Source organism: Heloderma suspectum, chromosome 2 (genome assembly GCF_057233095.1).
Source record: "Heloderma suspectum isolate Gila_16-S chromosome 2, 16-S_ref, whole genome shotgun sequence".
Taxonomy (NCBI): domain Eukaryota; kingdom Metazoa; phylum Chordata; class Lepidosauria; order Squamata; family Helodermatidae; genus Heloderma; species Heloderma suspectum.
This window is the reverse complement of record NC_139459.1, coordinates 98,169,360-98,196,800: the sequence shown is the minus strand read 5'-3', so window position 1 is coordinate 98,196,800 and position 27,441 is coordinate 98,169,360. Positions and strand designations below refer to the sequence as shown.

The 27,441-nt window shown below is 43.6% G+C and overlaps 1 protein-coding gene across 2 annotated transcripts; it reads left to right on the top strand.

Annotated features, from left to right (window-relative positions):
* The first annotated feature begins 3,967 nt into the window (after positions 1–3,967).
* GCNT1 (glucosaminyl (N-acetyl) transferase 1) lies at positions 3,968–26,570 on the top strand. Of its 2 annotated transcripts, none has more exons than XM_084834255.1 (2): positions 3,968–4,142; positions 23,405–26,570. In XM_084834255.1, exon 2 carries the CDS (start codon positions 23,499–23,501, stop codon positions 24,783–24,785), a length of 1,287 nt encoding a protein of 428 aa, XP_084690381.1. In that variant the 5' UTR covers positions 3,968–4,142; positions 23,405–23,498; the 3' UTR covers positions 24,786–26,570. The 2 variants fall into 2 exon arrangements, with proteins under 2 accessions (XP_084690381.1, XP_084690382.1); XM_084834256.1 differs by lacking the exon at positions 3,968–4,142 and adding an exon at positions 20,345–20,482.
* Positions 26,571–27,441: the final 871 nt, after the last annotated feature.

Sequence of the window (27,441 nt, the reverse complement as noted above, 5' to 3'; positions counted from 1 at the left end):
ATTAATCTAGCAAAGAATTTTTGAGATGTAAACCCTCAGCAAAAGTGAATGTAAGATCACTGGTGCTAAGAGAAAAGTGATGGTGACATTCTTTCCCTTCCCCAACCCCACCCTGCCCCAATATTTTCATTTATTCAAAGTTATTTTTGGTCATGTGTGAATGAGGGTCTAACTGAGGCTGTAGTTTTCTCAATTATTGCTAGAGTTTTTACCTTTCTTTCTGGCAAGTTTCCATGTCTTTAACAGCTGCATGACAAAATGTCACAGGTGTGGTTTTAAGTCAGCACTGCCTGGGACTAATACAGCTACCAACCATTTTGTCTCCTTAATTTTTGTGTTTTCACGTTGCTACGGCTGGTGGCACAAAAGCAGGGTCAGTCAAAAAGATGGCAGCCTTAGTGTTGAATCGAGCATTGCTAAGTCCATTACCAATATTCTTGACTAAGGGAAATTCTTCGAGGTGCAGTTTTTCCTGTTGTTATGATGATGAAAAGCACTGTGATGGGAAACATGCAGCCAGCAAAACTTCATTCCATTCTTAAAGTTACAGGAGCTGTGCCCCCAAATAGTTGATCTGGCAACCATGGTGGTGGTGGTGTCGCTGTTTTGTCCTTACCATCCAGGTAAGGTTGCCAGATCCAGATCCTAAAGTGAATCCTATAATGTTAAAAGATGAATTAAGGGGAGAATGTTGCAGCTTTACCTATCACTGTGCTGCAGTGACAGGAGGGGGGAAAAAAACTTGTGGAGTGCCTACAATCCATGTTTTGGTAGAACAATTCAGAATACTTCCAACTGCACTTAATCACCAACAAGGTGTTGTGCCCTATTCTGCACACTTCAGCAAACAAATAGCTATTGGGTCACAAGTGTAACCCAGTGCTAGGGCTGTCACTTTTTGTGGGCAAGGCTCCTCTGCCTTTAACAGAACACAAATTCATTAGATGAAGCTTTCCCCATCACTGCATTCCCATGCTGGAAAAAGCTCCCTCTGTTGACTTTTTGCCTGCCATGCAGCTGTAAGCACAAAGGAGCCCTGATAGAATAAAAGCATGACAACACTAACTAGAAATACATGCCTGTCCCTTCAAGTGTTCTTTGTTTATATCTATTATTTATATTTATATATATTTATTATAAACAGTTTATATCTACTTTGCTTATTTGTCACTTACAAGCCTGCGCTCGCCATGAAATCAATGTTGTGTTACACTCTGCTTGGGTGAGGCACGTGCACCTAATTCCCCTTCTACTTCAGCCCTCCATGCCACATGATCATATACCAATGTAGAGGGCCCTCGACCCTCAGGAGAAGCTCCCTGGGAGGCACAGAGGGCCTGTGGTGGAGAGAAGGGGTCATAAAAGCCCCACTGTGTGAGCCAGCGTTCCCCAGCCTGGTGCCCGCCCAATGTTTTGGACTTCAACTCCTATCAACCCCAGCCAGCATGACTAATGGTAAGGAATGCTGGGAGCTGTAGTCCAAACCATCTGGAGGGTATCAGGTTGGGAAGGGTGTTATAAGCAGAACTGTTTGCACAACTCTGAATCCAAGCCATTATATTTTCTTTCCCCAGTTGCTGTTTACTTTACCTATACACACACACGCGCACACACACAGTAAGCAGATAAGTTGCACAGCCATCTTCAAACTGACTTATGTTGCATCCTTATACTGGGGGAAAGAATTCTGGGAAGGGTTTGGCAGACAGCATTTTCAATATGATCTTGTGAACTACTTTCATTTATCACAGCAGGCTGGAGCTGCTTCCATTAGCAGTGCCACTTTGACACCATATCACAACCATTGTGTTTGTGAGGAGCAGGCCTGGGTCAGTTGATTCAGGTCACTAAACTAAAAGCAAAGCTATGCATTTAAGAAATGCTGTGTAAACGTCTCACAATCATTCCGCACCCAACTTGTAGTACAGGCCAGGCATTTATCCCTGTACAATGACAATAATTGTAAGTAACAACGGTAACTAAAAGTAATAATAGTAGTTAACATTTGGGGACTTATGTCATGCCAACCAACATCTGGAAAAGACCACTTTTGCATGTCATAGAAATGTGCCACAGTTCCCCCCCCCCAGCAGAGTAATTCTCTTTTATAACTGCTGGCAGGCAGAAATTTTTACAATTTAAGTTTGTTTCATCATTGCATCCTTATGCGGAGAAAAGCTCACTCTGTTGAATTTCTGCCTTTAATTAGCTGCAGGAGGCACAGGACCCCTGCCAGAAAAAAAATGTTATGGATCAGTTATAGTTACCATGTGGTGAAGGAAAGGCATTTTACTGTTATTTCACAGTGTTTACAGGTTTGAGGTTTGTCTTAGCCTTGAAATCAAAAGACCCTGTCCTTACTTACAGAATAACAGAATCATCTGGGATCTAATGGATCTTCCTTTTCTGAGAACACCACATCATTGTAGTTAATCCATAGCCATTCCTTTTTAAAATACTGATGTTTTAAATAGCTTAAAGGAAACACACTCGAGATAATTTAAGAGATGTGATCCTTCAACCTCATATCATACTCATGACCAAGGTTGCAAAATGGCATCTTTTTTCCTATAGCTTCCAATATAGTTTTATTGGCAAAGTGAGCTCTAATCCACTTTTGTAACTGTGGGTACAGAAGTAGGGATAAGAAATTCTTCCACATTAACTATCACCAAATACAAGACTATGATGTGGCACCAGAAAGACTACATCTGGCTAAGTGAGACATATTTCTCACACAGAGAGCTTCGGCTATTGGGCGGTATAGAAATGAAATAAATAAATATTTCCAATGTTGCTCAAAATAACAAGCACCTGGGGATGAGGGATCCACATCATATACCAGGCAGAGCAAGGTACTGTTTTCCCCCCTGGGAGATGTTCTCTGCAGCATGACATATGAACTCAATGGGAGAAAAAAAATTCACCAGCCTCTATATTAGAAAAAAACTTAGCATGTTGAATTTCTGCCTATTACACAGCTGTAATAGCTGGGTGGGGAACCTTTTTCTTGCTGAGGGACACATTTTCTCAGGGGTTACTGTCAAGGCCACATGTTAGTGGTGGGGAGGTGAGACAAAGCAGGCAGGGCCACCGCTTTTCTCTCTCTTTTTACACCCCCTTTTCTACTCCACCCAACCTGCTGCAGGAGAGGGGGGATTAACAGACTGCTCTTGCCAGAGAGCTTCTGCTCCCTTTTATCTCTCCATCTGTTTCACCTCCCTCCCCCCATTTTCTCTCTTCCCAGCCTCCTTGTCTCCCTCTGGATTCTCCCACCTGCATGAAACAAGGCTGAGGGTGGCCCCTTGTGCTGAAAGCATAAGAACCCTATAGGAAGGGTGGGTGGGAGGTAATTCTACCACATACACTTAATGGATTTATCTCCATTAATTAATCCCCAAATAACTATCACCTGCGCCTGAAGCCCTGCTCGCAGTCACTAATGAGGATCAAGAGCGCAATGCTGGGCAGGTCTGCTCAGAAGAAAGCCCCACTGGACTTGCTCCAAGTAAGTACGCATAGAAAGATTGCAGCCGCCTTCCTCCAGAAGCATGCATCGCACGGCTGCAAAAAAGAGGAAAAAAAAAAAGGTAGGGTGGGGGGAGAAAAAGAAATCCTCCATCTTCCACGTGGATGGTGGTAAAAGCTTAGACTCGGACGAAGGGGGGAATCAAGTCTTACACGTAGTAAATCCGCACAGAATTGCAGCCTCTCTTTGGCGTTAAGCTCCATAAAACACAGGACGATTTTTTTACGTATCTGGGCGAGCGGCTCTAAAAGAGCCTCCGCCCATCCCAGAGTGTGCGGTAGAAGACGGGAACCGCAGCAGCAACCCTCGAAGCCCTCCCCAAAGTTCCACTTAGCGGAGAGCGGTCCTCCTCCCTGCCCTGCCCTCCCCTCCATCGCCGACACGGTGGGTGGGTGGGAGGCGAAGGCTTTATAGTCAAGCAGGAAGCTATAGGCTTCTATGCCGGGGGAGGAGCTAGATGCTGCTGCACGAGCAAGGGTGGCGGAAGGGTAGGCGAGAGCAGAAGCGTCCAGCGCCGCGCCTCGACGCGCCTCGCCTCGGACGCCTGACTCGGGGGAGTTGCTGCTGTTGCGGAGCTTCTCCGTGCCTCGGGCTCGTGGCTGGCTCGGTACAGGTAGGGACGCCTCCTGCCTGTGTTCCTCCTGCGCAGGCTGGCGGTTTCCTTCTCACTCTCCGGTCTGCAGAGAAGCCAGCCAGCCGATTGAACGCGTGCTTGCTCCCACCCAGCTACGCCTCTCTGAGGCTGCAGCCCCAAACGCGCTTTCGACGGCGCGTCCCTCGTTGGGGACAGTGGAGACTCCCTTCTTTCTGATTAAAAGCGCGAAAGGGCTGCGCTGGCAAGGGGTGAAATCCAGCATAAATCCCACTCGGAATAGAACCATTGAAATGAATGGGATTTAAGTCAGTCATGACTAAGTTAAGTCTCATTCCTTTCAAAGGGTCTACTCTAAGTAGAGTTTAGGTTGGATTTTACTCAAGAGTTGTGTACAGTCTGTGTTGAGAGTGGGCTTCGGTTATTGCTTTTCGATTTATTTATTTTTTACCGATTGCAGGTCGGGAAATCCCCTTAACTGTGATGCATCTCCTTGCTTACGCTGGGTTGGCCTCATTTCTACCCGCTGTTTTACATTTGTGAATGCTACGTAGCACCTACGGCTTACGTGTGTGTGTGCGTGTGTGTGTGCGTGTGTGTGTGCGCGCGCCCTAAAATAATCCATCCGAGTGTTCATTTCTAGGCACTGCTTCCAAATGGTCATGATTTTAATGGAAAGGTAGGAGGAACATGCATGGCAGAAAAGTTTTTACTCCTGCGTAATGCGATCCTTCCTCCGAACGCCTTCTCATTGTGGAATCAAATCACGTGCATTAAAGGTTGCTGCAAAGTTCCCTCTCCTCCGCGACTTCTCTTTGAATAACCTTTCCCGCTCTGCCCTTGGGTCACTATCTCTTGGATCCAGACCAGTTTATCGGAAAAATAAACCAGTTTAGACCAGACCAGTTTATGGGAAAAGCAACGCTAAAAAGCAACGCGGACGGCCCCTTTGCGCGAGAGAGGCTGTCACTTTTAAACTGGTGGCAACTCCCCGGAGGGTGGGTGTTTTCCGGGCATTGTGACTCGTGCTTGTATACGAACAGCCGCTATCTTAATGTTTCCGTCAGCAGCTTTCGCATAACGAGGCAAGACCTCTCTTTCAGTTCGGAAGGTAGTTCGCTAGAAGAGGGAGGAACCGTTGCTCCAGCAGACTTGACTGATTCGCACCCTTGGGAATCAGTTGCGGTTTCCACTGACAGGGGCGCGCGGGGGGGGGGGGTTGTGCGTGGTTCTGCTTAACGGAAGGGCAGCAGTAGGAGAAACCTGGCGCATGCAAAGCCAGGGCGCATTTGCCTTGGGTCAAGAGGGAAAGAATGGGTGTGTTCAGTGCTGCGCAATGGCAGCATCAGGAGGCGCCAGATGTGAAAGCGAGAGGGAGGAATCTAAAATGTGCTTTGCTACCTGCGGGGTGTGGGGAAAGATTGTGCCTCTTAGCACAGCTCTGGCAGCCGCTGGAGTGAGAAACTCTTTTGCATCCTGCACTGGATCAGGAGGAGGACGTGGCACAGACTGGTGGAGATGGAGAGTGACCTCAACACAGGCCAGACACCAGGAAATGGGCTGTAATGGAGTTTGTGGTGCTTACTACAGGCAGGAGAAAGGGACGGGGATGGGGGGGGGGGGCTTTCAAGCTGGAGTGTCTTGCAGCAGGGATCCATGTCTGCCTATCCTTCCGTAAGCATTTTCCACCACAGGCACTGTGTGTTGCCTATGTGTTTGGGAGGCAGAACATTTTCCTCTTGACCATGTCTCTTAGTTGCTATGCCATCTATAGATTTGCTTAATCTTGCAATAAATGAGTGTGATAATGATTGAAATCCATGTGTATAGCAGAGGGTTTGATTTACTTAGTTTCCACCTCTCTTCTCTCCTCTCTTCTCATCACCCAAACAGCACACAATCCTTCCTATGCATGTTTATGCTGAAGTGAGTCCTATTGAGTCCAGTGGGAACGTACTCCTAAGTAATTGTGCATAGAAGTGAGCCAAAGTGTTCTATAAACAGGAATGTTTTGTACCAGTGGACAATTTCTGCAACTGGATGGACTTCTTGTTCTTGTTTTTGTAGTATGCATGGCACCGAATCCAGTGGGTGCACTTAATCAGTCCCAGGCAGAGTCAGATGACCCATAGAGCCACCCAGAATCTGTTTCTCTGGGTCCTAGTCCATGCCGAATAGTGAAATCTGATTTGTTGCTGAGTTATTGCTGAAATTGTTTTCCAAACTCAAAGGCCAGGGAGTTTCAGTGATAGGCATTCTGATTCCTTGCACATCTACTCAGTAAATCCCACTTCACTCCAAACTCCTATTACATACAAGAAACAAATAAATTAAGGGCACAATCCTATGGGGATAGGTGGCCACCCCTGAACTTGGAAGCAACCGCCTATCCAGTGCAGGGCAGGAGAAGCACGGAGGGGATTGTCCCCTCTGCACTTTAGCCGCAAATGCAGGACAGCTGAACAGCCGATTTTGGCTGTCTAGCCGCAGGAAGGTGGAGCAGGGGAGGCGGCTGCCAGACAACACATAGGATGTGTCATACCAGTACTTCTACCTTCCCTGCCCTGGAACGCCCTGTTTCCCCCCTCTGTAATCCTCTTCAGAGCGCAGGGCCATGCTGAGCTGCCTGCGAGGCAGTGTGGGAGCGGGAGGAAGGTCGGTTCTCCAGGAACCGACCTTGGCGCACAGGCTCCAAGTTTGGTTCCCGGAAACCAACGTATCCTATGGCCGTCTAGCCACTGACTAGCAGCCATAGTCTTGCTCCCTAAGTTTTAAAACATTGGATACAACCCACTGGATACAACCCATTGCATCAGCCCAATATAGGTGCCTCTTAAAACTGAGAGTGGGCTGAAAGTTACTGCCACAAATGGTGCCCTTATTTATATAACTGGTGAGTGGGGATTCTTCAGCAGTATTGGAGACTAAACCTAAATGCAAACATGATAAAACATAATTTAATTTGAGTGAGTGTAGTTACAAAGGCATCCAGTAGGTCCCCATGGGTTAAATCCAACATTGCATGAGTTTAATTCTGCTCATGCAACAGAACTGTCCCAGTCTCTCTTCCCCCAAGCACACCCCTCCCAAATCTTCTCCAGAGGGTCCCGCATGGCAGGTCATCCATAAACAAAGAATTTGTCCCACTGATGGAATTCATTTCATTAGTGGGAGACTGCTGTTGGATGCATCCCATGCATTGTGAATTCCAATACCAGAGGAGCATGGATTTTATTTTAAAATGCCTTTTCAATGTAAAGTTTACACATTCCAAGAGGAGCTGTATAAAACTGAAGCTGCCTCTGCTGAGTTCTACTTGATTTATAATGTAGCCTCTTCATTCAAGATTGTTGCCTGCCTCATCTCAACCTGTGTAGAACTAGTACTGTGAAAATCTCCTAGTAGGTCCTGCTGCCTGTTATTCAGAGTACTAAAGTACTAGCTTAGACAAGTAGATGACACAAAGGCTGCCATCCTTTACATTTATATCTATTATATCTAATAATAGATATAAATGTAATAATAAAATAAATCCTTCACCTAGCATTTCATGTGCAAGTGCTACTGCACTGATTAAAGTGGGATTTATATGGGATATCTGAATGCAGAACTATAACCAAGTAGCTAAATAATCTCTGCTCTCTACTTAAAGTAACTTTGCTCTGTTCATTCCTGAGAGCTGGCTACTTTTCTGTACTATCTCATGGAAAAGTTATATATAACTTAAAAACATGAACATGTGTAAATGCAAAAATGCTTTTAAAAAAGCAGATTATTTTTAATACAATAGTAAATTAACCTTTTTACGGTTCTTGTCCATCATTGAATAAATAATTTGTATAAGGCTGTTCTCAGTTATTCTGAAACCCTTCAAACATGTAAGACTGATAGAGAATGTAAAAACAAATGGATGGCTATTCTGTTATCATGGGTTTCCTAATATTTCATGTCTCAACAACGCCAGGCATTTCTGATATTAATTAGAAAACATGCCATAATCCAGAAATTATGTGCAATTAGACAAAGTTCTCATACTTTGAAGAGAGCCCTTTTTCCATTTTGTAAATGGAGGATGCAACTTTTAATAAACGAAAGATACCAGTTAGAGGGCAGTCTGTCCCTCTCTGCCTCACTCCTCACCCCCAGTTCTAAATCTTGTGATTATATCTCGGGCTAACTTGTAAGTTTCTATCCACCGAATACTGATACAAATTAACTTGGTCTGTGTTTTAGGTATGCATGACAAAGACATGGAGAAGTATCCAACGGTGTCATTCCACAAACTCAAATAGCGCTAGTGAGCTTCTCTGAATCTTTCTATTGCACAAGGGTTTGGCATTATGCATGCACAGCTGCTTGCGTAAACGCATTTTTGCAAAAATAACTTCACTTGGATTCTCCTCTTGTGCATAGTTTGGAACCTAGTTTCCACAAGTGCAACGTCATTTGTGCTAGTGGAATGGCACAGTTGGATACTGCCCATGGATCCCTTTGCTTTAAAAGGAGGTGCATGTTTGTGCTGTGTCGATAGCATAAAATAACTGCTATGAATGTTATTTAGTGTTTTAAGATCTTTTTCTAAGTTTTACCGAATACCTCAAAGACATAACATCACATTAATGTTCTGGAGGGCAGATATAGGGAATGGGAGGTATATGTGGCTCACACGATCACAGGGTGGTTAACAAGCCACCATGGCTTGTTAACCACGCTGTGCATGCCAGCTGGATTTATATAATTACCCTCACAGGTGTGGCTCCTCATATCATCTAAACCCAGTGAGGGTGGTGTTGTATAGGTAGTAGGAATGACTGCAAGAATCAGCAGGCCTCAAACACAACTGTTCTTCATTCAGCATACACAGAAGTGAAGAACTTAGGAGAAGCTCCATCCACTGTTGCTACTCTGAACTCTACAGGAGCTGCCAAGTTTCAAAAACAATAACTAACCCACAGTCCTCCCCCCGCCCCCGAATACATAATAGGTGGCTTGTTGAAGTGGTTAACAAACCACTCCACAGCGCTGCAGCAGCTCATGAGTTTTGGCTCGTTTGTTACCCACCCAAACCTAGCCACCCTTGCTGGGTTTGGACAACACAAGAAGCTGCACCAGTGAGGGTAATTATACAAATCTGACTGGTACCCAACTAGCAATTGCAGGGTGGTTTACAAGCCATGGTGGCCTGATAATCACCCTATGATAATTGAAAACCAGGTTTGGGTGGTTGAGAAATTACCTGCAACCTTAAGATAGCCCATGGGTTCTGGGTGGCTTGACAACCACCCCAACAACCCACCCTCACCATGTTCAAACATAACAAGAAACTTCTGTGCCCCCCTGCTGCTCCCCGAAAACTTAAAAAGGCAGTTGCTGCAATGAGAAGCCCCATGGAGAAATTCACCCATGGTAGCTTCTCATTACATGCAAACTGGGCTAGTGTCTCAGGGTGGTGTTTGATTATCCACTCTGCTTCACTCTGACGACTTGTGGACAAATATTCCAGATGTACATATATATAGCTGTCTCTGCAAAATTCATGTTTATAATAGTGTGAGTTCAAAGAGGGACAGGGAGTGTGGACTGTCAATCTGCTACTGCATAATAGAAGGTAGTGACTTTGCCTTCCAGTGCAACAAATATTCATAAAATGCCCTTGAAATTTAATCTGGACCTGAATAATCTTTAAATCCTCGAATGCATCCAAGAGTGAACCTTTGTCATTACTGAAATCTCCCTGCACCCCGAACTTGAATGGCATCTCTGTGATGAACTACTTGGCACTCGATGACAGCAAGTACCTAAGCAGCTTTCTGTGTACCTAGGCAGAAAGAGTGGCCGTGAGCAGGCCTCTCAGTATTTACCTGGCACCATGCCTCCTTTTCTAAGTTGTTCTGAAAAGGATATCTGTTTAATGGGAAGAGGAGGGGGTTGATGGCTTTTAAACAGGGGTGTGAGTTACCCATTTGGCATCTCTGCTGTTCCAAACAGGTCTTCTAAATAAGGCTATAGGTAACAGGTTTCAAGTTTGCCAAGAACAATAGAACCTGTTGTGTAGTGGCACAAAGGCCTTCTCTGTTTTTGGTATCTCTTGGCTGATTTGTCCCTTGCTGAAATTCTCTTCCTTTCCTTTTTAATTTGTAAGAAGTAATTATGCTGCCATCACAGGATGGTAAAGACAAGCTTGGGTTTCTTTAATAAGATGGTGTCAGTGGAAGCCTTGATTGTCATCTCATTCTAGCTGAGGAACCACCATCTGTTTCAAAGGAGCTTGTATGAGGCTATCAAGGAAGCCCCCCAGGTGAGAATGAAGGTTGCACAGCAATAGTGCTCAATGGACTGCACCCACAGGGAAGGGTTCTTTGAAGACAAACATTGTGGGAAATCACAAAGGGCTGAAGAGTAACTAGAACTACTATGCAGTCCCACCCAACCTTTCACAATGAACAGATACCCTTTAAAGAAGCTACCCATATTGTTTCCCCTTTTATGAGATGTTTGTTCTCAAGAGACCACACTTGTTGTATTGTCATGATCTGAATCCCTCAAGAGCAATCTTGGATCTGGCAGTGTTCATAAACCCTTCAAATCTGTACAATCTCTTGTCTCAAATAAGTGGCATTTGCAAGATTTCTCCAGAGCCTTCCCTCACTGTAAGCTCTTTTGTTTGATGCTTCAAATCATATTCTTTGGAACACTGGCGTATCGTGCAGAAACTGTCATGTTTGAGTCAGACTTGGGTCAAATCTAAATAAATAGTGAGCATTTTATGTTTCCTATGGTTCCCACCATTCTTTTGAAATTTCCTCCCATTCTCTCTGTTTCAAGTGGAAGACATACATGTTGAATGATGACTAGGATATATTTCTGTGCTGATTATTAATTGCAGACAGTTTGTGAGCAAGTGGTCACCAGCTTGAAAGAACATTGTAATAATCTCCCCCTTTGAATTCATGCTAGAATTCGCATGAATCTCTCTCCCACTAATAACCCCTTCCTTTTTTTTTTCTTGTATTGCATTCATTATCATAATACAAAGATGATATCAAAGTTTGTCACCAAAAATTGTAATAGGAAAGAGGAACAATGTTAACAACAGTTACAATATGTATTTTAACCAGACAAGCTAACAATAAATCAACCCCAGCAGAAAAAGGTTTATGTGCTTCTTGGACTTCTTCATTCCAATAAATAATGAAAAGGCTTCACTTTTCTATAAACCAGTCTTCTGTTAATCTCTCCTCTCTAACCCTTACAATGCTTGTAATTATATCATAGTGACTTGTCCTTTTCTAATCCAGCTACAGATTTATGAAAGCAATAAATATGAAATACGTGGCTAGTTCAAATCTGAAGTTGTCCAGCTTGAAGATTAAGTGGCTACTATGGTGTCATACAATTTGACATTTAATTGTACAATCAATGGAGCAATCTGGGCTCTTTATTCATGATTTGGGTTTCAAATAAACAAAAAAAAATACTGCGTTGACTTCTCATTTAGGAAAAAGTACATATGGAATTCAAAATAAGAATAACAAGGCGCGGTTGGTAATTCATAGTATTGGATTTAGGGGAGACCTGAGTTCAAATCCTCACTGAATGACCTTGATTCAGTCACTGATCTGGTCCACACACAACAACAATCCAGAGTACAGATTGTGTATGGGCTGTCATTGAATCATGGGTTATTTTTGAATCATGGGTTGTCATTACATGCTAACCTTGCACTATGGTTAACTATTGGTTGTTAACCATGAACAACCCAGAGTTCACAACTCAATAACAAACCATGGGTGACATCTTCTTGGGTTGTTATATTTTATTTATATTTTATATTTTTTCTCTTTTCCACAATCTGAGGAAAGGCTTTGATAAATCATAGAGTTGGAAGGGGCCTACAAGACCTTCGGGTCCAACACCCTGCTCAGTGTGGAAAGCCTGATTCCCAGGTGGTCTCCCATCCAAGTATTAACCAGGGCTGACCCTGCTTAGCTTCTGAGATCAGATGAGATCAGGCACATCCAGCCCTTTGCTCGATGTTGATGGTTAACAACCCATAGTTAAGCCATAGTGCAGGGTTTGCATGTAATGACAGCCCATACTTAACCCATACTCAGGGTTCTCATTACATGCAAACTGGGCATTGTCTCTGTCTAACCTAATTCACAGGATGCTTATAGGAGAAATCCATGTGTAACAACCTTGGCTTCTTGGGGGAAGGACAGCATTCAAATGTAATAGTATTTTTACATGTATTAATCTGACTGTGTTGGAACAGTTCCACTCATTATGGGGTGGTAGATATTGTGTATATATGTGTCAGCAAATGCATCAGGAGTAGGAGGCAATCCTTGCTTTCTGGCATGTTTGCATCTATGAGTCACCAGGGGAAAATCCCAATCTGCAACTTGCATGTGCTTTGTTTTACACGTTCCTGTAAAATGTTTCTTGTGTATTCCTTAAAAGCTGAATGTGCAAGGGCTCCAGAACACAAAAAAGCTGAAATGGGGAAATCGACTTACAATAAAAATATCTATTTTCATAGTTGGCTGCCCTATTGGAAATAATTTTCACAACTAACAGAAATAAATTAGAGTTATATATGGAGAAATCCCCCCACCTAACACACATGATTGATTCTTGGTGCAAAATAAAATAAAATGGAGAGAACGATTACAGAGTAGGAGAAGAGCTCTTGAGGTTTTGCTATGAACTGGGAGGAAAACCCAATAGCTTTATACCTTCCAAAAGTACAGAAAACTGAGAAAAACGTAGCTGCCTGGCAGACACCTCTAATTACCACAGATATCAATGTTCAGAAGCTGGGTAGCTCTTGTCTTTGTCAAGGACTGCACTCTGTTGGGGATTATTTGTTGAGGAAATGCCAAAGCCAGCAGTGGTAGGAGAGGCCAGAGCCAAAGTGAGTGGGGCCACCCTGTCTCTTTCTCCCCTCTTTGCTATCTTTTAGCTTTTCAGTTTGCGATTTTGTAGCATATCCTTTAAAGAGTTCGTATTTCTGTTTTTCTGTTCTGTTTTCGTGTTTCTGTTCGTATTTTTTCAGCTGGTGTCATCGGTGTGTTTGTCCAAGGCTTGTCCAAGTAATTAATGCAAGAACACCAGCATTTGTGTCTGTGGAATGCTGCTGGTTATCTTTCCTGTCTATCTTTCCATTACTAATACACCATACATGCAGTTTTTTAGCCAGCTGCTTACTAATTATGTTACAGTTTTGTCTAACCTACCTTTCTCAAGACTTCTTTAAAATGTCTTGGGACTAAATGGATGAATTGCACTCCCATTCTCAGGTACAGCCAATACTTTACCAAAGATAACTTCCTGTCTGCAGTTATCATTTGTTAAACCATGTTGATTGCTGACAATTACTAAATTTTCCACAAGGTGTACTCACAAAGTTGTTTGCTGTAATATTTCGAGGCATACCATTAAGCAAGTTGCTCTCTTCATTTCCCCATTTTTAAAGATAGGCACCATATTTGCCCTTTTCTCAGCCTTCTGGGCTCTCACGAATTCTCCATAAGTTCTCAAATATGATATCTAGCAGTTTTTAGATCTGGTCAGCTTCATCTTCCAAGATCTATGTAGGAACACCATTAGAATGTGTAAGTACTGTTGACATGTTCCCTGTATTCACCTCTGATCTTTCCTCCGCCGCTGGTTTTTGACAGTGGCCCTAGTCAGGTGTTCAAAAATTCTACTTGTGGAGGGAATTATGGATGCATGTTCTGGGCCCTGCCTCCTCCACCTTGACTTCCCCATGTTGATGGGGAAGGTCTCTGGCCAAAATATAGCCACATTCAGCTGAACGTGGTTGGAGTTCCACAAGACTGGGAACCCTGTCTTATCTGTCCAAAAGTGAATTTCACTGGCTGGCTAGGTAGTAAAGGAAGTTTATTAACACTGCAGTTATATTAAGCTGAGAGCTTATTTATTTATTTATTTATTTATTTCTATAACGCCCAATAGCCGAAGCTCTCTGGGCGGTTCACAAAAATTAAAACCAAACAACACACAATAAAACAATTTAAAATATATAGAACATTAAAACCACAATATAACAATACAACCACAATAAAACCTAGCAGCAGTACAGGAGTTTAAAATACAGATTTAAAACAGCAAAGATAAAAATTTAGAAAGCTAAAATGCTTGGGAAAATAAAAAGGTCTTCACCTGGCGCCGAAAGGAGTACAATGTAGGCGCCAGGCGAACCTCACTAGGGAGCTCATTCCAGAGCCGGGGTGCCACAACAGAAAAAGCCCTCCTCCTAGTAGCCATCCGCCTCGCTTCCTTTGGCAGGGGCTCACAGAGAAGGGCCGCTGATGATGATCTTAAGGTCCGGGCAGGCACATATGGGAGGAGGCGATCCTTCAGGTAACCTGGCCCCAAGCCGTTAAGGGCTTTGAATGTTAACACCAGCACTTTGAATCGGGCCCGGAAATGGACTGGCAGCCAGTGCAGCTGGAAAAGTACTGGCGCAATATGAGCTCGCAGGCCAGTCCCTGTTAACAATCTTGCTGCCCTATTTTGGACCAGCTGAAGTCTCCGGACCTTTTTCAAAGGCAGCCCCACGTATAACGCATTGCAGTAATCCAGATGAGAAGTTATCAGAGCATGGATAACTGTAGCTAGGCTATCTCTGTCCAGATAAGGGCGTAGTTGGTATACCAGCCTAAGCTGATAAAAAGTGCTCCGTGCCACTGAGTTCACCTGTGCCTCAAGTGACAGTTCTGGATCCAAGAGCACCCCCAAACTACAAACCTGATCCTTTAGGGGGAGTGCAACCCCCTCCAGAACAGGTTGAATATCACCTAGCCGGGCAGACGAACCACCCACTAACAGTACCTCTGTCTTGTCTGGATTGAGTTTCAGTTTATTAGCCCTCATCCAGTCCATTACCGTGCCCAGGCACTGATTCAGAACAGCCACTGCCTCACCTGGGTTTGATGAGAAAGAGAGGTAGAGCTGGGTGTCATCCGTGTATTAATGGCATCTCAGCCCACACCTCTGGATAACCTCCCCCAGTGGTTTCATGTAGATGTTAAACAGCATGGGGGATAAAATAGAGCCCTGTGGAACCCCATGGCACAATTGCCATGGCACAGAGCAATAATCCCCCAGCACCACCTTCTGGAATCGGCCATCCAAGTAGGAGCAGAACCACTGTAGTGCAGTGCCTCCAACTCCCAACCCAGACAACCTATCCAGAAGGATACCATGGTCGATGGTATCGAAAGCCGCTGAGAGGTCCAGGAGAATCAACAGGGTCGCACTCCCCCTGTCCCTCTCCCGGCAGAGGTCATCCCACAGGGCGACCAAGGCAGTTTCCGTTCCAAAACCAGGCCTGAAGCCCGATTGAAATGGATCTAGATAATCCGTTTCATTCAAGAGTGCCTGGAACTGTCCTACAACCACCCGCTCAAGCACCTTGCCCAGGAAGGGGATGTTGGCCGCTGGCCTATAATTGTTAACATCCTCTGGGTCCAGGTTAGGCTTTTTCAGGAGTGGTCTAATTACTGCCTCTTTTAAAGCAGCAGGCACCACTCCCTCTCTCAAGGAGGAATTTACAACCTCCTGGACCCAGCCAGACAACCCCTCCTTGTTTGATTTAATAAGCCATGAAGGGCAAGGGTCAAGCACACAAGTGGTCGATTGGACTTGGCCAAGAACCTTGTCCGCATCCTCAGGCCTCAGTAACTGAAACTCATCCAATAAAACTGGACCAGACGGTGCTCTGAACACCTCTACCAATGGAACTGCATTAATGGTGGTGTCCAAGTCATGATGAATCTGAGCGACTTTATCCTCAAAGTGCCGCGCAAACTTGTCACAGCGTGCTACCGAGGGTTCCACCATCTCTCTCCCTGGCCCAGAATGTAACAGGCCGCGAACCACTCGGAAAAGCTCCGCTGGACGACACTGAGAAGATGCAATGCTGGTGGAAAAGAACTGCCTCTTTGCTACCCTCACCGCCACAGAGTAGGCTCGATAGTGGGCTCTTACCTGTGTTCGGTCAGACTCAGCACAAGTTTTCCTCCACCTGCGTTCTAGCCGTCTCCCCTCTTGCTTCATTGCCCTCAGCTCAGGTGTATACCAAGGAGCTGGCTGGGCTCTGCTCAGTGGGAGAGGGCGCTTGGGCGCGATTGTGTCAACCGCCCGAGTCATCTCTGCATTCCACAGAGCGACCTGGGCTTCGACAGGAGCACCAGCCATACCAGCAGGAAAATCCCCCAGAGCCCTCTGGAATCCATCGGAATCCATTAATCTCCAGGGGTGGACCATTTTAATAGGTCCCCCACCCTTGCAGAGGGGAAAGGCCACCAGAAGTCTAAACCTCAGCAGGAAGTGATCTGACCATGACAAAGGGACAGATGTTAATTCCTCCACTTTCAGATCACCATCCACCTGCCCAGTCGAGAAAACCAGATCAAGTGTGTGTCCTTTTATATGCGTTGGGCCGATGACATGTTGGGACAGCCCCATGGTTGTCATGGTGGCCATGAAGTCCTGAGCCGCCCCGGATACAGCGGCCTCGGCATGGAAGTTGAGATCCCCCAGGACCATCATCCTGGGGGTCCTCAACACCAAGTCCGAGACCACCTCCGTCAGCTTAGGCAGGGAGTCTGATGGGCAGCGGGGTGGGCGGTACACCAACAGAATCCCTAATCTGTCCCGGGTACCCAACACAAGGTACAAACACTCAAGATCTGCACTCGAATGAGCAGGAAGCCTGAAGAGGGAGATTGAATTCCTATAGACCACGGCAACCCCCCCTCCCCGTCCCTCAAGTCGGTGTTGATGCTGCACCGAGTACCCAGGAGGGCACAGCTGGGAGAGAGTGACCCCTCCCAGTTCCCCCACCCAGGTCTCAGTAATACATGCCAGGTCAGCCCCCTCATCCACAATCAAATCATGGATGAGGGAGGTCTTATTTTGGGCCAACCTGGCATTCAGCAGCAGCACCACCAGCCCCGAGGGCAGACTGGTAAGGCTGCCAGGAACCATCAGGTTGGGGGAAGAACCAGAAGAGGGGACAGCTGTAAGGTGTCTAGCCCCTCTTCTCTTCTCAGCTTAGATGAGGATGCCTCTCTTTGGGGGGCAAAGCTACATGTTAGGTTAATGACACTTTAAAAAAAGCTTAATGCTGCCTCTTTTCTTTTGAAAGAAAAGCATCCACAGGGTTCTGGCTCAGTGCTGTGATTTGGATTGCGGCCCCTGACCTGTTTCCTGCCAAAAAATTAGCCTACTGCTCTTTGTCCCCAAAGGTGCTGTTTGTGGAGCTCTGCAGATTCTTGTCCTTCACAATAAAGGCCCTTCACAAAATTAAGGGCGCGCTCTTATGAAGATAGTTGGTAGCCTCCGAACTCGGAGGCTGCTGAGAGTCCAATGCAGGGTGGCTGGAGCACGGAGGCAATCTTCGCCTCCGAACTCCAACCATCCTGCCTTTCTGCTAGATGGGTGATTTCACCCATCTAGCAGCGGCACTTGAGAGCAGGAGGGAAGGAGGCTGGGACAGTCATAGCAAACATCATATGGCCCATGCCCTAGTCTCCTCCCATCCCACCCCCTGGGAATGCCTTCGTTTCTCCTCTCTGTGCTCCGTTTTTGTGCGCAGAGACATAGCCAGAATTGTGTTGGCTATGGGGGGAGGGGGCAGGAAGCATGGTTTCTGGTCTCCAAGGCTGGAGCCCTGTTTCCAACCTCGGAGCCCAGAAACCAAACAATCCTGTGTCCCCTGCAGATGCTGTCTAGGGGACATAGGATTGCTCCCCCATGTGTTAAAAAAAAGAAGGGTGATTAACTTACCATGCAGTTTGACCCTTAACACTATGGAGGTGATCAAGTGACACTTCCAATGTGTATGTTGCTTTATCAACAAGTCTGAATGATGGTTGGTAGCTCTTATCTCTCATCTTATTTCTGTAGTATGGCAAGGTTTCATAGATACAAATGGGACTCTGGGCACTTCTGGTAATGAAATAAAAATAGTGCTTTAGAGCTTGTCTCATCTTATTTTTCCTTTCAATAAAATATGTTAGTATAAAATGACTGACACCCAAAATGCTTCTACACAGACACTTATGTGGATTAAAGTAATGTCTTTCCAGAGTTTAACATTTACCTTATTTGGACATAGGGCTAATCTGAACAGAGCCTTCTAATCTGTAATAAGAACATTAAAATGGGTTAAGTAACCCATATTTAATTTGGTTAATTGATCCTATTATACAAGAGTAAAGAACTCCTTTGTGTAACTACAGTTTTGTACTTGTTTTAAAAAAAGGTTTCTATGCAAATTCATAAAATGAAAACAATAATGCAAGTAATGAAGCACAATTCCTATACTTTGATTCCTACACATGGCTAATTTATGTTCTGTAAGCAACCCTAATGCCCAAAGCATCTCAAAGGTACGGCTTACAAATGGGGAAGGAGTAATGCAGAAGTACCGTTTTTGTTTTCAGCAACCTTTTTTCTTCAGCACCGCTGGATGTGTCCTCTTAAAACACACACACACACACATAAAAGGGTTGTCCTACTGTGAAGGTGAACCTAACAACTAGGAACTTCCATTATCCCAAGTGAGAACATTAATACCCTAATTATCACTCCAGGACCAATATAAAACATAATGTAGGAACCAGTGCTACATACATGAAACAGCCCCCCTCTTTTGGGTTTATAGGCACATCTGCAATTTTGAAAGAGTGTTGTGTGTGCTTCCACAAAATGGCTGCCAAGGTAGGCCTGACCCATCACAAAACACACATTTTATAGAAGGTAAACTGGTGAAATTAAAAGAAAATTAACTCAAGTTCAAGGCACTGAGCTCCAAAATGCAAACCCACTCTTTTAAAGACAAATAAGGATGGTGCTGGAGAACAGCACCTTGCTTTGCAGCATGCCAATCTCCTAGTTTTAAAAAATATTTTTTAAAAATAGAAAAATTCTTAAGAAATGAAATAAAAATCAGGAGGGGCAGTGAGCCTAGTGAGTGCCAAGGCATGAATCTATGGGCACATTAGTGCTCACAGACACTACTTTGGAAACCCCATGTGCAATCCAGCCAGTACCTTTTTTTTTGTGGCAGACAGCTTGTGTAAGCAATTTTGTAAAACAAGGTTTCCATGCATAAAGCCCAGTCCACATTCAAAATTCTACATGTGGTTGGAACGGATATGCAGATCCATTGCTTGCTCCTGCATGCCTTCATATGTGCAATCTACCTAATTAGGTGATGTGTGAACCTGCCCTGCTTTGGGAGGATTTGCACGCTGTATTTCTCAGATTACAGTAACGCTTTTAATTTAAATGGCATTTGAAATGCAATAGCAAAACTAGTCTACTTAAAATGCAGTTCTTAACGCTATTGCATATCTGACATGTGCAAGTAAGGCTAAACTTTTGGTGTGTGTTTATAAAATTGGGAAATTAATGATGCAACTACTGTGTCCCTATCAACAATGTATCATTGCGAAAAAGTTGTCTGGCATATTCACATATTTATCCTTCCTTGTAAGTCGCCTCTCATTGTGCCTATATATTGACAGGAATTCTGAATGCAGCTCTACAGAAATTATTTCCTATTTCTGAATAAACAAAGCTTGCCAATCTAGCTAAATGTCCTTGCATATAGTGCTACTGTTTTGTGTGTGGGAGAGGAAAAACAGAATTCTTGAGATGGCCCAGGCATGGTTTTCTTTTGTCTCCAGAAATTGTTTTTTTTACATGTGTCCATACATCATTAACTGTGAGACACTGTCACTCTGTTGAATTGTTTGGGGAGTTGTTATGTTTAAATCATGACCATACCAAACTATACTTTTGCATCTTTGAGCATGCACCTAATGTCATGATACACTATGGGTTAGATCCAAATTTACTCATACTTAGAATTAGACCCATTGAAATGAATGGGATGTAAGTCTTGACAGACAAGTCCCATTTATTTCAATGGGTCTGCTCTAAGTATGACTAAATCTGAATCCAGTACTCTACTGTTTTAGAGTTGTGACTTTAAAAAAACATATCTTTAAATACCCTTTTGGAAGCTCTCCTTCACCCACCCTGCCTAGCCCTTGCTGAATCACGGTCAATCACCTCTTTCACTTACAACTTAATAATCTGCTATTCTGATAATAGTGCCTTGTGTTGGTCTTTCCTACTATGCCTGCTGCATGCCTGCTGCTTGCCATCTTCATCCACAGCAAAAGAAGCAGCGATAGAAGAGTATTCTGCTTTCACAGCTTCTCTAGGAATGTGGAACACACCATTATTGACTACTGAGATCCATGAGTATCAAACTACTGTTGGAGATCATGAGTAAACTCTCATGTTAACCACAGGTAAACTCTCTTAGGAAGAAGATCCACCAAAGTGCAGTTCAGTCATAACCACCCACTTTCTGCTTACTTGTAAAGTTTCATCCAGTCTGTTTGACCTCTTGCTGGGTTTTTCTTACCTTCTTGAAATATTGGACCATCTGCTGTTTCATCAGAATATCCCCACTGCTGCAAAAGTCCAGTTGGTATTTTGTCCCCATGAAGTCCTGCCCTAAGCCATACTGATGTCATCTATTCATTTCTTATAATTATATATTGCCTTTCTGTCCCAGAGTTCAGAGGAGCATAGGGTTCTTCCATTTGGATACTGGCCACACTTGCTTAGCTTCAGTGATGGAGCTTTATGGGCTACTTTCAGATCATCCTCTCCTCCCAGGCGTACATGGTGGATATCTTACCATAGATGATGGTAAAATCAATAATGATATCCCATTGTCTGGCTGACAGTTTATTTGCTGTAACCCTCTGAATTACCTGTTAGAACTTGCCAAAAATGGTAAAATTATCACACTGTTTCATTCAGTAAGGAAATCAGTAGAATTTCCAGAGGAGTGTAAGCCTTTTTTTTTTTTTAAGTAATAGCAATATTTATTCATCTTTTTATATAGAGGCATTCAGAAATAATGATCTCTCTCTTTGCAGACTTTTCCTGAAAGAAATCTTGAAGCTTAACTCATTGGTCATTCTGCAGTAATATTTCATTTCCCTGAGAAATGTTAGTGAGGAGTCCTTTATGTTGAATTAAACAAAAATACTTGATCTTCTGTGCCAGCGCATATCTATCATTGGGTTACTACTTTTACTCATGGGAATCATATAACTGGTGTGAGCTTGTAGCTTACTGATTTTTAGCTTTGGCAGCTGTTGCGATCTGACATTAAATGAAACATAACAAGGCAAGGTTGAAAATCACACCAATGGAGCAGTTTTATGTTAGTTTCTCTTTATTGTTCTCTATTCTTCTTGTATCCAGTATAAACTAGTACAGTCCATGGTAACTTCAAATATTTTCTAAATAAAACAGTGATATTTTGGAGCAACAGAAAGTGTAAGAGGTGATGTGGCTTACCACCCTGAGCTATTGGTTTATGTATTTATTTTATTACGTTTATATCCCACCTTTTTTCCTCTTGCAAGGTGGCTTACATGGTCCTCTTCCTCTCCATTTTATCTTGACAACAACCCTGTGAAGTAGGTTAGGCTGAGAGTCAGTGAGTGGCCCAAAGTCAGCCAGTGAGTTTCATGGCTGAGTGGGGACTAGAACCCAGAGTCCCAGTCCAACACTCTAACCACTACACCACACTGGCTGTCAGTGACAGGGTTCGCACAACATGCTAATCCACACTCAGTGGTTGAGTGTAGGTTGTTGTTGAACCGTGGGTTATTTGTTGAACCGTGTGGTCACTTGTTGTCTGAACCCAGGACATTTTCTGCAGGATGGCTTGCTAACCATGCAATGTGGCTTATTTTTCTCAAACAAGCCACCTTGAGAATCCATGGTTTGTTGTTGGGTTGCTCTGGGTAGTTAACAAGCCACACTGCATGGTTAATAAGCCACCCTGTGGAAAATGTCCTGGGTTCAGACAGCATGTTGGTCACCACACCTAAAAAGACATTGTAGAGCTGGAAAAAGTGCAGAAAAGGGCAACTAAAATGATCAAGGGGCTGGAGCATCTCCCCTATGAGAGAAGGCTACAAAAGCTGGGATTATTTAGCTTGGAAAAAAGGAGGGTAAGGGGAGACATGATAGAGGTCTACAAAATTATGCATGGTGTGGAGAATGTGGATAGGGAGACATATTTTCCCTCTCTCAAAATACTAGAACCTGGAGTCATCCTATGAAGCTGATTGGTGGGAGATTCAGGACAAATAAAAAGAAGTCCTTCACACGGTACATAGTCAAACTATGGAATTCGCTACCACAGGATGTAGTGATGGCCACCAATTTGGATGGCTTTAAAAGGGGACTGGACAAATTCCTGGAGGAAAAGGCTATCAATGGCTACTAGTCTTGATGGCTATGTGCTACCTCCAGTACCAGAGGCAGTGAGCCTATGTACACCAGTTGCTGGGGAACATGGGTGGGAGGGTGCTGTTGCACTCATGCCCTGCTTGTGGTTCCTGGTTGGCCACTGTGTGAACAGAATGCTGGACTAGATGGACCCTTGGTCTGATCCAGCATGGCTCTTCTTATGTTCTTATGCTAGCCCACGGTTCAACAATAACCCACCCCCAACCACTGAGTGTAGGTGGGAACAGCCCCGGTGCCTTAAGCCAGCATTCCTGAACTGGGTGTCTTCCAGACATGCTGTTAGGAGATAATGGAAGTTGTAGTCAAACACATCTGGTGGGCACCATGATGGGGAAGGCTGCCTTAAGCTGTTCAGATAAATGGATAATTCCTGTGAGTTGAAAATTGTTCACAAGAGTTTTCAGCATAATGTATCAAGTGGATATATGAAAACCGTAGGGGCTGGACATGCGAGAACTGACAAGCCAAAACAGAACTACAAGTGATTGTATTGCCTGCATTTATTTATTAAAATATTTCTATCCTGCTTTTCTGTTTGAATAAAATGCCCAATATGGTTCACAGCCTAATTAAAAACAGTCAAAATTCTTAAACAAATGCAAAGAACAAAGACAAGAAAGGCAGATAAAAAATAATAATAAACTTCCCCCGGGGCCAAATATAAAAAAGAAAAAAGTGCCAGGAATGGGTCGGGCATGTCTTGATCCAGCAACAGAATATCATCAAGGAGGGCAGCAGGTAGATCGCCATCACACTTGGTCTTAAGGGTATGAGGCAACAAGAATCATAAGCAATTACAGAGACAGAGGTCAACTTTGGTGGGAAGGTGCAGATTTTTAAAAAATACAACTACTTTTCTCTGTATTTACATATAGTTTTGCTTTCATTTATAGGAACCTACTTCTGAGACATGCAAAAAGAAGGCTCAGAAGCTGGGACTTGATCATGTATACCAAGAAATTGTCTTAGATGTATTGAAGGTTCTGAATGCACTCTGAAATGCTGAGAAGGAAACTTCGTCACATCCTACGGTTCAAGCTCCTCTGGGTGTTGATTTTTACAGTTGGAACCTGGTCCCTTATCAAAATCCATCATAAACCAAACTATCTGCATCATGAGCATCTGGAGTTGACTGGTGAATACCCCAATAACAATATAAACTGTTCCAAGATATTGCAGGGTGACCAAGAGGAAATTCAGAAAGTAAAGCTGGAGCTGTTAACCGTTTCCTTTAGGAAGAGCCCGAAGCTAACCTCAAATGATTATATTAACATGACGAAGGACTGTGCCTCCTTTATTAAGAATAGGAAATATATTATGGAACCTCTGAGCAAAGACGAAGCAAAGTTTCCCATTGCATATTCCATAGTAATTTACCACAAGATTTATATGTTTGATAGACTTTTGAGATCCATCTATGCTCCTCAAAACCATTACTGCATTCATGTTGATAAGAAGTCTCCAGAGTCCTTCCTGGCTGCAGTTAAAGGGATTGCATCGTGTTTTGACAATGTCTTCATTGCCAGTCAGTTGGAGAGCGTAGTGTATGCTTCATGGAGCAGAGTGCAAGCTGATCTCAACTGCATGAAGGATCTCTACAGGAAGAATACGAGCTGGAAGTACCTGATCAACCTTTGTGGCATGGATTTCCCTATCAAGACCAACCAGGAAATAGTAGAGAAGCTGAAAGCTCTCAAGGGAGAAAATAGTTTGGAAACGGAGAAAATGCCTGCAAACAAGGAGGCACGGTGGAAGAAGCATCATGACGTTGTTGATGGTAAGGTAAAGAATATGGGGATAGACAAACAACGTCCACCTCTCAATACACCCATTTTCTCTGGCAGTGCCTATTTTGTCGTTAGCAGGAGGTTTGTTGAATATGTATTAGAGAACAGCAAAATCCTTGCTTTTATAGAATGGGCTAAAGACACGTACAGTCCTGATGAATATTTGTGGGCTACTATTCAGCGAATTCCTGACGTCCCTGGTGCAGTCTCCTCCAGTGTCAAATATGACGTTTCTGACATGAATGCACTTGCCAGGTTTGTTAAGTGGCATTACTTTGAGGGGGATGTGGCCAAGGGTGCCCCCTACCCACCTTGCAGTGGAATTCACATCCGCTCTGTGTGTGTCTTTGGAGTGGGAGACTTGAACTGGATGTTACAAAAACACCACTTCTTTGCCAACAAGTTTGACACAGACATTGACCCCTTTGCAGTTCAGTGCTTGGAAGAGTATTTAAGAGACAAAGCTCTGTATCAACACAGACATTAAAATGCAACCTTCTGTATGGTACAAATCCTCTTCCTCTGATAAGGATGTCAAAAAGATATTAAGTGTGTGGTGCACTTTTTTCTTTTCTTTTTTTTAACAAGCCTTTTATGATGGTTGTCTAGCTGATTATGTTCTTTGTGCTTGTTCTTGGTTGTCTACATTTCCCTCAAGAATTACCATCACATACATTCTGTTGCAAAGGTTAGCAGAATTTCAAGTTTTGAAACAAAGACCTCAGGTCTACCAAGTTAAACCCCTCTGAATTGGATAACCCACCACTTACTCTGCCTTTTAAAGAATCCTATTAGAGATCCCAATAATCTTCATCCTTGTGTGGAGTGGCTGCTAAGATGTTCTTTTTCATAATGGGGTGTGTTGGGAGGGCATTTGAGAGGGAGGAGAGAGGCCAGGACAAGAGAACTCAGGGGATCTCTAGAAGGAGTTTATCAACAAATGAAAAGGGAGTTGAGAAAATCCCAAAGCTATGCAATTTGCAAAGATTGCACATGTCTCTATAGCTAAATAACTAAATCCTTCTGTTTCTGAACAGCTCTGAAGTTTGTTAAAAAGACACCAGCAATGTACACACATTTGTATTTAATGTACTTCAGTGAAACCACAAAGTTTTTTTTTAAAGCATATATTTTAGGAACAGAATCCATTCTTAATCACATTTTGTAGCTGTTTCAAAGGTGATGTAGCAAACGTTTGCCAGCTAAAATATTCTCAGGGAAATATTAATTGTGCCTCTATTTACTAATAGTCTATTAGTTTAAATGCTTTATTGTATACAATTTGACAGCTTTTGTACGTTTGACACACGTCTTGAAATACTTCCTACACTGACAGAAGTGAGATTCTGACTTAGTAATGCTAGTCCTGACTACTTTAAATATGAAGTCAGCAATTCCTTTCAATCACCAGAGTGTGAAATGTCATAATGAAATCTTTAAAATTATTATTACTGTAAACCTATTATATTTTTAAAACATTCTGCTATGTCAGCGAAATTCTTTTTTGTTGGAATAGAACTCTTCATTGGTATGATTTATACAGGTTCACTTTTCAAATTCTATGTGAAAACTTGAGGTGGGGGTAAGCTTGGAATGCCTTTGTCATCTGCAGTATAGATTGTGTCTCCTACAGTTTGCAGTCAATAATAATAATAACAACAACAACAACAACAACACACCCCAAAGGCTGGTCACCTATGTTTAGAAATACAAAGATGTCACTTCTCAATAAGCCATAAAGCTGCATGAAGATGGTTTGCATGCAGATCAAGCAAATTGGCAAAAGAGCTAATTCATGATGAGTACGGTCACATCCATTTTTTAAAAACTATCTGCCACTAAAAATATTTGAATTATCTAAACTAAAACACTTACTATTTTTAAAGTTACCTTGCTGTTATGCTTCTGTATCTTATTTTCTTTTGCGACTTAATACTGTTTGAATTATTTGTACATCTGAAGCATGGTTGGCCTCCAAAGATGCCTGTAGTCCTTCCACTTACACCAGGGGTCTCCTGTTGTCCTGTCCTTAGCACCTCTCTTTGTCCTGAAGTTTGACATCACTTCCAAAGCCTTTGGGGAGTGGCATGTGGTCCAAAGGGGGGGCTTCAAAGCCATGGAGCAGATTCGGATACTCCGAAGGCCATTCCATTTGAATTGTATATAATTATGTGTGCTGGCAACAGCAAGGTATGTTCTAATTTTTACATTTGTGTAGTGCTTATCTCCAAGGTGTATATCCAGAGTGGTATGCAAAAAGCAGAAATCTGACAACAAAAAGGAAAGGGAAAAAATTCAGTTGCATTTTAAAACTTAGGTATCTATTTGAGTCCAATGGAGCAGGATGAGCTGTGATCTAGAAAGCTACCAACATTTATATTGTATAATATAGCTCAGAGAGCAATTCTGTGATCCCTAGACTGTGTCTGGGAGGCCATAGGATTTTTCGGACAGCACTCTGCCCTTGGATCCAGGAGTCCAGCTCTCTGCCTCCTCCCCCTCACAGCTGGTGTGGAGAGAAATGTGCTGGCTGCCTCCACGAGCTCACAGACACGAGCTCGGAGAGGGGTGTGCTGGTGGGTGGGGAGGGGACAGCTTACACCATATCCCCAGCCCTCCCAGCCGCCTTTCCTCCCCCTTCCAGTGCCTCAGCTAGAGGGGTGAAAATGCCCGTAAGAGTACTTTGGGTACTCTTATGTCTCAGAGTTTGGAGGCTTACAAGTATCAAAGGCAGATCTAATAGGACTGCGCCCTCAGTCTCTCAAAGAGGAAATGTGGTCACTTTCCCCTGACTTGAGCATCCTGTTGGGGACTGTGGTCCTCAAGGCAAAGGTGCTAGCGGTTCACCTACCAATTTGTTTTTTGAATCAATCATGGGCACAAAAGACCTGGATGCCTCAGGCTTGCTTGGTCTGTTTTCTTCTTTTGCGCACAGGAACTGCACTCCTGTGGAACTGCATTTCCATAGGTTTTCTCCCAGTACTTATATTGGGGGTTGGTAACTTGTGGCTGTCCAAATACCTTGCCCTGCCTACGGCTCCCATCAGCCCTAGCCACCATAGCCAGTCATAAAGGATCATAGGAGTTATAGGTCAAAACATCTGGAAGGCCACAAGTTGCCCACCCTTGCTTTGTTGCCCTTT

Excerpts from the sequence above, each read along its gene's own strand:
- GCNT1 (XM_084834255.1), top strand. The coding sequence starts at position 23,499 with ATGCACTCTGAAATGCTGAGAAGGAAACTTCGTCACATCCTACGGTTC.